A 9,512-nucleotide genomic window follows, 5' to 3' on the forward strand; every position below is an offset into this window, starting at 1 on the left:
TGGTGTGTGGTGGTAAATGGTGGTTCAGTTTCACTTTTTTACATGTGGCTGTCCAATTTCCCCAGCACCATTTTTTAAGACTTTATTTTATTTGCTAGGACAGAGGGAACGGTGGTGTTGGTAGCACTGCTTTGCCACTTGTGAAGCCTTCCCCCTGAAGGTGGGGAGGACCAGAAGCCTGAACCTAAGTCCTTGTGCATTTTAACACATGCACTTAACCAGGTGCACTACCTCCCGGTCCCCTCCCAGCACCTTTTGTTGAAGAGACCTTCTTTACCCCATTGGGTGGCTTTGGTCGTTTTGTCATATACCAGATGGTTATATATGTGTGGGTTCTTGATTCTGTTCATTGATCCAAGTGCCCTTTTTCACTCCAGCACTGTGCTGTTTTAATTACTACTGCTTGGTAGTACAAACTGAAATTGGGTAGTGTGATACCTCCATTTTTTTTCTCATAAGTGCTTTGGCTATTTGTGGTTCCATACAGATTTTTTTGACAAGTTGTTTTATTTTCCTTGGAAAAGGTTTGCATTGAAACTACAGATTGCGTTTGAAGGAATGGCCATTTTACTATTGTTTTATTCCTCCAGTCCGGCAATAAGGGACGCTCTTCCCCTCCTGCCCGTCATTTTCTATTTCTTTTAAAAATAGCCTATAGTTTTCCTTGTAAAGGTCCTTCAGCTCCTTAATGAGATTGACCCTAAAGTATTTTATCTTTTTAAAATTTCTTTATTGGTGGACTAATGTTTTACAGTCGACAGTAAATACAATAGTTTGTACATGCATAACATTTCTCAGTTTTCCACACAACAATACAACCTCCACTAGGTCCTCTGCCATCCTGTTCCTCTCCCCCTACCTCAGAATCTGTATTTTATCTTTTTAGGTTCGATTGTAAGTGGGACTGAGTTTTTCCTTTCCCTTTCCTCTGACTCCAATTATATATATATATATTTTAAATTTTATTTACTTATTAATGAGAAAGGAGAGAGAAAGAACCAGATATCACTCTGGTATATGTGCTGCCAAGGATTAAATTTAGCACCTCATGGTTGAGAGTACAGTGCTTTATCCACTGTGCTACCTCCTGGACCACTCCAATTCTACTTTATTTCTTTATTTGCCTCCAGGATTATCATTGTGTCTCGTTGCCAGCACTACAAATCTGATCCTGGAGGCCATTCCCCCCCCCCTCTTTTTTTCCCCTTTTCCCTAATTTTTATGTAATAGGACAGAAATTGAGAAAGGACGGGGAGATAGAGCGAGAGAAAGACACCTGAAGAAGACCTGCTTCAGCACTTATGAAGCCGACCCTGAAGGTGGGGAGCAGGGCCTCAAATCCAGGTCCTTGCAGTTGGAAATGTGCCCTCAGCCAGGCGCACCACCACCAGGCCCTCTTAACTCCAGATTTTTATACAGAAATGCCACAGATTTATATGTACTTATTTTACTTCTTTCTACTTTACTGAATTATTTCCAGTAGATTTTTGCTGGAGTCTTTGGAGTTCTCTGGGTATATTATCATACCATCAGCAAATAGTGAGAGTTTGATTTCCTCCCTTCTAAAATGTATACCTTTGATATCTCTTTTTCATCTGATTGCAGTGGTGAAGAACACAAAGATTATGTTGAATAATAGTGGTGGCAGTGGACATCCTTGTTTAGTTCCCAATTTTAGGGAAAACTTTTCAGTTTTTCCCCATTGAGAATGATGCTAGTTGTGAGTTTGTCTTAAACAGCCTTTGTTATGCTGAGGAAATGTCTGTCCATTCAATGTACTGCTTTCACAGGCAAGTTACCAAACAAAAAAAAAGTTGGCATGATCCTTTTAAAAAGCAACCCTTTATTTGTGCTAAGCATACTGTAAATTTAACTGCATGCTTTGCTCGCCTTTACCCTAGATGCAAGTACAGAAACTCCAAGATCTCCTTCCAAGACTCAATCTGAGCGACAGCATGGCCTTTGAGCTGTCCCCCTCCACAAACAGGCAGCTGTAACATGGGGTCCAGGGATATGGGGCAAAAAGGGCTGTAAGGGAGATCTATTCTGTGACCAGCATTGGGGTAACTTAGAAGAGTGAAATTTGTCTTTCCGTGCTCTGTGAGGTGCGTGGCGGCGGCGGCAGCATAAACAGAGCTCTTCCAGTGGCGGTCATCCTCCCCAACGATGAAGAGGAGATGGGCACTGGCTTTTTCGAGCGGGATTCGGCTTTCCTGGTAGTCTGGGTTCAAAGGGTCCTCCAGGGCTTCTTGGACATCGTACACCCCGGACTCCATGGCAGAGATTTTGTCTAGGTTAAAAGGCAGTCCCGGTAGAGTCAGACTCCCACACTTAAGGGCAGTAGCCGTGTTAGAGATGCAGCCGTTGATGCTCACCACTGCAGCTATATTAGGGAGAAAGCTGGCCATGGAGAATGCCAACTCCGCCCCTTTGCCAGAACCAACCACTCCGATCATGGGACCTTTGACCTTGAGGTTGAAGAAAAAATAAAGACCGAGAAAGAAAAAAGAAAGCATAATTGTTATTGAAGTCACCATATCTTCAATAAGAAAAACCTTTTATAGGCTGGGGAGATATCATGATGGTTATGTAAAAGTCTCTTCATTCCTGAGCCTCGAAGGCCCCAGGTTCAATCCCTAGCAACACCAGAAACTGAGCATTCTCTGGTCTCTCTCTTTCAAGTAAAAAGAAATAAAATATATGCATTTAAAAAGAAGAACCATTTATGTATTCATCAGAAAGTTCATTTATAAATTTACCTATTCATTGAATCAGTTTGTTTGTTTGCCTCCAGGGTTATTGCTGGGATGACTCCACTGCACCTGGGGGCCATTTTTCCCGTTTTGTTGCCTTTGTTGTTAATATTGCTGTTGCCATTGCTATTGTTGTTGTTGGATAGGACAGAGTAAGCGGCTAGCCTGCAGGTGGGGAGCTGGGGGCTCAAACTGCGATCCTTGCACTTCGCACTCTGGTGCGTTTAACCCACTGTGCTACTGCCTGCCCCCCCATCAGTATTTTTATTGGCATTTTCCAACCGTTTAATACCACTTTATTTTTAATGAGAGAGAATGCAGTTGCAAAGTACTGCTTCACCATTCATAAGAGTTCTACTCGTTTTGTCTTTGTTGCTCCATGTGGTGCCAGGATCGAACCTGGGGCTTCATGCCTGCAAGACAGGTGCTCTGCTGCTGTTTCCTTCCGGCCCCAGTGCCGCTTTCTTACTCTCTATTGGCTCTAATGAGTTCATTTTGGACGTATTTCTCTCTACCACCTCACTCACCTTTGGATGATTCTGCACAAATCTAGCTGCCTCCTCAAAGTAATCTAAATTTAAGTCCTTCATGAGTGGAGGGAGATCTTCGTAGTCAAAAAATGGCAAAGCCAGAGTAGCAAAACCTCGACAAGCTAGGAGACTTGCTCGAGATTCATTTAATCCTCCATCACCAAAGATATCAATCAAACCAGGAAAAGGACCATCTCCTATAAACCAAAAAAAGAAGTAAAGTAACTAAGACTAGAAACAGTTAATATAGCATAGTGGTTATGTTAAAGACTTTCCTCCCTGAGACTCTGAGGTCCCAGGTTCAGTCCCCAGCACCACTATCAGCTGAAGCTGAGCAGTGCTCTGGCTTTCTCTTTCTCTCCCCTTCTCCCACAGCCACCACATATCTTTCAACACAAAGCTAACAGTTTTATAAGATTCTAACTGTATAATTTGTCCTTTTTAATTATTTTCTTTTGTTTTTAATTGTTTTGATTCTATTGAGATTAAGTTTATATTAAAATACTTTAATTATTTGCTTTAAAAAGAAAGCATCAGGGGTCGGTCAGTGGGCCCCGGTAGAGCACACATGTTATATTGAGCAAGGACTGAGCTTCAAGCCCTAGTCCTCACCTGCAGGGACAGAGGCTCACAAGCAGTGAAGCAGTGCTACAGGGGTCTCTCTCTCTTCTCTATCTCTTTCTGTCTCTTGCCAATAAATAAATATATAAAAATAATAATAAATAAAGGGAGTTGGGCGGTAGTGCAGCGGGTTAAGCGCATGTGGCCTGAAGCACAAGGACCGGCATAAGGATCCCAGTTGGAGGCCCCGGCTCCCCACCTGCAGGGGAGTCGCTTCAACAGGTGTGCAGGTGTCTGTCTTTCTCTCCCCCCTCTGTCTTCCCCTCCTCTCTCCATTTCTCTCTGTCCTATCCAACAATGACGACATCAATAACAACAACAATAATAACTACAACAACAAAACAACAAGGGCAACAAAAGGGAAAATAAATAAAGTTAATAAAGTTAAAAAAAAAAAGTGGGGCCAGGCAGTAGCACACACTGGTTAAGCGCACACACTGCAGTGCACAAGGACCCAGGTTCAAGCCCCTGGTCCCCATCTGCAGCAGGAAGGCTTCATGAGTGGTGAAGCAGGGCTGCAGATGTCTCTCTGTCTCTCTCCCTCTCAATTTCTGTCTGTCTCTATTCAGACAGAATATAATAAATATAATAAATTAATAAAAAAAAGTTTTAAAGGTGACCATAAAGGGAAGTATAATGTAAAGAGAACATTATGTGTAAGATATTCAAATGTCAAACTGATTGTCTCCCTTTTGACAATATTATTTCCCTTTTGACATTCTTATTGTAGATTATATTTAATCACTATTCCAAGAGAAAAAAAATCCCAGTCAATTGCCTTCTGGTGTTTTCCAGATATATGCATCTGTGCTATTTCAAATATAAGTGCCAGATTAGTCTATAAGAGCAGAATAAAAGAGAATGATATTAGAATAGAAGCCAAACTAAAATGTCTAAAATTCCAGCATCAGAATCCATTTCTAAATTTTCAAATACAGAAACAAGTTGTGGCGTATCTACCTTCCCAACTTTCACAAGTTGGTTTTCTTAATATTCAACTACTCTTTTTTTTCCTTCAAGGTTATTGGGGCTCAGTGCCTGCACTGTGAATCCGCTGCTCCTGGAAGCTATTTTTTCCATCTTGTTGCCCTTGTTGCCCTTGTCGTAGTTGTTATTGTTGTCATAGCTGTTGTTGTTGGATAGGACAGAGAGAAATGGAGAGAGGAGGGAAGACAGAGAGGAGGAGAGAAAGATAGACACCTGCAGACCTGCTTCACCTCTTGTGAAGTGACCTCCTGAAGGTGGGGAGCCGGGGGCTCGAACCAGGATCCTTACTGGTCCTTGTGCTTTGCCTCTCGTGCGCTTACTCGCCCGACTCCCTCAACTACACTATTTTATCTTGATCTGTAATATACATATTCACTTCCTAATTCTTATTTATTCCCTTTTGTTGCTCTTGTTTTATTGTTATAGTTATTATTGATGTTATTGATGTCATCGTTGTTGGGTAGGACAGAGAGAAATGGAGAGAGGAGGGGAAGACAGAGAGGGGGAGATAAAGACAGGCATCTGCAAACCTGCTTCACCACCTGTGAAGCGACTCCCCTGTAGGTGGGGAACCGGGGTCCTTACTCTGGTCCTTGCACTTTGCGCCACCTGCCGCGCTACCGCCCGACTCCCTCACTTCCTAATTCTATATTAGTTATAGAAAGCCAAAAAAGTAGCTATGAAAAAGGCATAACATAAATATCCTCCTATTATCCCACTAACAGTTTTTTTCCTGAAACATGCTTCAAAATACTAACCTGATTACCACACAGACATTACTAAAAATGTTGTTTCAACTCAGGAATGTAATTCTTTGTGTGGAAATTTGCTAGGATCTTACAGACGATTTTTAAATTCGATCCCTCTCCCTCCTTATGAAAATATTTTAAATTTCTCATTTAAAAGATCTCTTAGGGGAGCCGGGTGGTGGCGCACCCAGTTAAGTGCACATAGTAAGTACTAAGTGCAAGGGCCTTGGTTTGAGCCCCCGTTCCCCACCTGCTGCTGGGAAGCTTCACACGGGTGGAGCAGGTCTGTGGGTGTCTCTTTCTCTCTGCCTCATTGCCTTCCCCTCCCCTCTCCTCTCAATTTCTCTGCCCTATACTGAATTATATGGAAAAAGGGCGGGGGGGGGGGAGGAGCGGCAGGGATGGCCGCCAGGAGCAGTGGATTCATAGTGCAGGTACCGAGCCCCAGTGATAACCCTGGAGGAAGAAAAAACAAAACAAAGATTTGTTCCTAAGGAGCCTGGGGGTGACAGTGGGTGATAAGTTAGACTGGGTTTTTAAAAATAATTTAAAAAAATTTTTATTTATTCCTTTTTGTTGCCCTTGTTTTATTGTTGTAGTTATTATTGATGTCGTAGTTGTCAGATAGGACAGAGAAATGGAGAGAGGAGGGGAAGACAGAAAGGGGGAGAGAAAGACAGACACCTGCAGACCTGCTTAGCCGGTCCTTGAGCTTTGCGCCACCTGCGCTTAACCCGCTGCGCTACCGCCCCCGACTCCCCAGACTGGGTTTTTAAACTTATTTTACTCATCCCTCAGACTCGGTGCATGCTTGCACGTAACAGCATCTGCAGCACTAGGAGTTTGGAGTGTGAGCAGCTGGCAAAACAGAGGCATCCATGCAGATTAAATTTAGAACCCAGACACCATGTAGGGGAAGACATGTCCCACCTGGTGTCTAGGCAACAAAATAAGGGAATTGAGAAGCTCGCTTTCTTTTCAGATGGCAGACTAGTTTGAAGCAAAGCAAAGCAGCTGTCCGAAGTCCCCGAAGTCCCTGAAAGCCCCTTTGCAGAAAAGACCTCACGCACCTGGGGGCAGCAGAAAGACGCCCCGCAGGCGGCCGTTTTGCAGCCGGGTGCGGCCCAGCTCTGGGCTGGAGAACCAGCGTTGCACCTGCACGGAAGCCAGCGCCGGGCCCAACGGCACCGCGGGCTGTCGCGACTTGTGAACTGTCACTTCCACCTTGATGGGGGTTTGCATCACGCCCCTGCGCATCTGGCTGACCTGGGCGCCCTCCAGGCCGGCCCCGACCGGGGCGAGGCTCCACAGGAGCCCCATGGGCTCCACCCCCGTGAAGCCGCCGCCCAGAGCCCGGGCCCGGGCCAGGTCCAGCGTCCCGCGGCCGTCCGCCTCATAGTGGGCGAATGAGTGGAAGAGGCGGCTTCGGTAACTGGTGGCCAGCGTCCTCAGGGTCACCGGCTCGCCGGGGCCTAAACCCTCCACTTTAATATGCAGGAGCTCGTCGGCTAGTCCTGTTTGGGGCGTGATGGTCAGGGTCACGACTTTCTGGGAGAAAAGGGACGAGGTGGATATCGACCTCCAGAGCTGCAGGGGCATCCCAAGGGGCTGGAGAGCGGCCCGGACCACCCGCCACATGGCTCCGGGACCTGAGCAGCCTGAACTCCGGCCCGAAACACAAACAAGCCTAAGGGCCGCAAGGTCAAACGTTGACACCTGACCTATAGACCTCCGGGAGGTGGTCACAAGAGGGGCGTGGCCGCCTAGGCCTGTGTTGGGGGCGTGGTCGTCCAGGCCTGAATAGGGAGCGTGGTCGCGTCGGCCTGCATTGGGGGCGTGGTCTCCCAGGCCTGCGCTGGGGGCGTGGTCTCCCAGGCTTGAGTTGCGGCCGTGGCCGCCTAGGCCTGCGTTGGGGGCGTGGTCTCCCAGGCGGCGTTGGGGGCGTGGTCTCCCAGGCGGCGTTGGGGGCGTGGTCTCCCAGGGCTGCGTTGGGGGCGTGGTCTCCCAGGCCTACGCTAGGGGCGTGGTCGCCTAGGCTCCTCTGGGTCATTGTCTTCCGGGTCACAGCCTTCTGGAGGCGGGGCTAGGGCCTGCGGGGGTTTCTCTGAGGGTCGCTAAATTTGACGATTTACAGGAAGTTGTGGGGAGGCCGCCTGAAAGAGAGAGGCGCTCACTCCCAGTCCGCCCTTCCGCGGTGTGGTGACAAGTTCAAGATTTCTGGCTGGAAAATGGTGACTAGTGTTCCTCTCTCAAATCCCTCACTGGCTGCCGGGGGACCCTTAGAGCTGGAGGAAGCCGCCAGCCGTCTGAGACTCCTTCAAGCTGTGTGTCAGTTCAGAAAGCCCACGCGGCTGTGGTCCGGGAGGTGGCGCAGTGGATAAAGCACCGGACTCTCAAGCGTGAGGCCCTGAGTTCAGTCCCGGGTAGCACATGTGCCAGAGTGACGTCCGTTTCCTTCGCTCTCCTCCTATCTTTCTCATTAATAAGTAAAAAAAGAAAAATCCACCCGGCAGAGTGCATTGAGGTCCTCCCCGCCCCCCAGGGCTTCTCTCCTCCCGAGAAGAGGGGCAGTGAGTGCCGTGTCTCTCTGTCTCTCACCCTCTGAAGGAAAAACCAGAGACTGCAGTATAGGCGTGGAGCGCCAGCCAGAACCCTGGTGACAAAAAAAAAAAAAAATGCTGACGAGGTTAAAACTCCTCAGAGGAGAGCTGCACAAAGAGGGGAGACTGCACAAAGGGTATGCAAACATTTTCTCCGATTTTTTTTTTTTTTAACCCCCAGCACAGGCCTTGTGTTGCTGGGGACTTGAGAGCCTCAAGCATGGAAAGTTTTTTTTTTTTTTTTTTTTTTTGCCACGACTAGTATGGTATCTCCACCACAAACAATAAGATTTTCATACTCGAGGCACCAAAGGTTCCAGGTTCAATCCCTACCACCACCACTATTCTGGGCTGAGCAGTGCTCTGGAAAAAACAACTCGGAGGAGACAGTGTTGGAGAAATTACCTGTCCTCAGCCGGGGAGCTGGTGTAGTTGATACAACTTTGGATTGTCAAGCATGAGGTCCTGACTCAACCCTGACATCCCACAAACCAGAGCTGATGTGCTGGTTCTGTCTCCCTCTCTCTCATTAATAAATACAGAAAACAGAAAGAAAGGAAAGGAGAAACCTTAGATCTTGTGGCTTGGTATAAGTATTTAAAAATACTTGTTAAAAAATTAAAAAATGTTTCTCTTTTCTTTTTTGTTTATTTTTTGTTGTTTGCTTGTTTGTTTTTTTCCAGAGCATTGCTCAGCTTTGACTTTTGATGGTGATGGGAATTAACCCTGGGACCTCAGATTCTCAGGCATGAAAGTCATTTTGCATAACCCTTTTGCTGTCTCCACAGTCCAAAAATGCTTTTTTCTTTTCAACCAAAAAAAGTTATTGTATAATATTTTAGTATTTATTTACATATTGGTGAGAGAGGAGAGAGCATTACTCTGTCACATGCATTGGGATAACTGACCTCAGCACCTGAGGCTTGGGGGTCCTGCACTCTTGCTATTGTGACACCTCCCAGGTTAGATATACTTTTTATTTTATTTATTTATTTATTAATGAGAAAGATAGGAGGAGAGAGAAAGAACCAGACATCACTCTGGCACATGTGCTGCCAGGGATCAAACTCAGGACCTCCTGCTTGAGAGTCCAAAGCTTTACCACTGCACTGCCTCCCAGACCACACTTTTGATTTTTTTTAAGTAAAAAGGAGCTGAATTCATGAAGTTAAAGTACTTTTCTTTTTTTTAAATTTTTTTTATTTTTGAGAGAGATGAAGAGAGGAGAGAGAGAGAGAGAAACACCAGAGCACTGCTCAGCTCAGGCTTATG

At 46.1% G+C, this 9,512-nt stretch overlaps 1 protein-coding gene across 1 annotated transcript; it reads right to left on the reverse strand.

The window, feature by feature from the left end:
- Positions 1-1,439: 1,439 nt before the first annotated feature.
- Positions 1,440-7,554, reverse strand: LOC103112363 (acyl-coenzyme A thioesterase 1). Its single transcript, XM_060175490.1, has 3 exons — positions 6,711-7,554; positions 3,281-3,480; positions 1,440-2,468 (listed from the first exon to the last, which is right to left on the reverse strand). Exons 1-3 carry the CDS (start codon positions 7,276-7,278, stop codon positions 1,893-1,895), a joined length of 1,344 nt encoding a protein of 447 aa, XP_060031473.1. The 5' UTR covers positions 7,279-7,554; the 3' UTR covers positions 1,440-1,892.
- Positions 7,555-9,512: the final 1,958 nt, after the last annotated feature.

Source organism: Erinaceus europaeus, chromosome 16 (genome assembly GCF_950295315.1).
Source record: "Erinaceus europaeus chromosome 16, mEriEur2.1, whole genome shotgun sequence".
Taxonomy (NCBI): domain Eukaryota; kingdom Metazoa; phylum Chordata; class Mammalia; order Eulipotyphla; family Erinaceidae; genus Erinaceus; species Erinaceus europaeus.

Bases quoted from the DNA above. Each gene is read 5' to 3' on its own strand.
- LOC103112363 (XM_060175490.1), bottom strand. From the start codon at position 7,278: ATGTGGCGGGTGGTCCGGGCCGCTCTCCAGCCCCTTGGGATGCCCCTG. The intron at 3,481-6,710 runs GTGCGTGAGGTC...TTTGGTTTATAG, and splicing joins CGTCTTTCTGCTGCCCCCAG to GAGATGGTCCTTTTCCTGGT. The intron at 2,469-3,280 runs GTGAGTGAGGTG...TTCAACCTCAAG, and splicing joins TTGTGCAGAATCATCCAAAG to GTCAAAGGTCCCATGATCGG.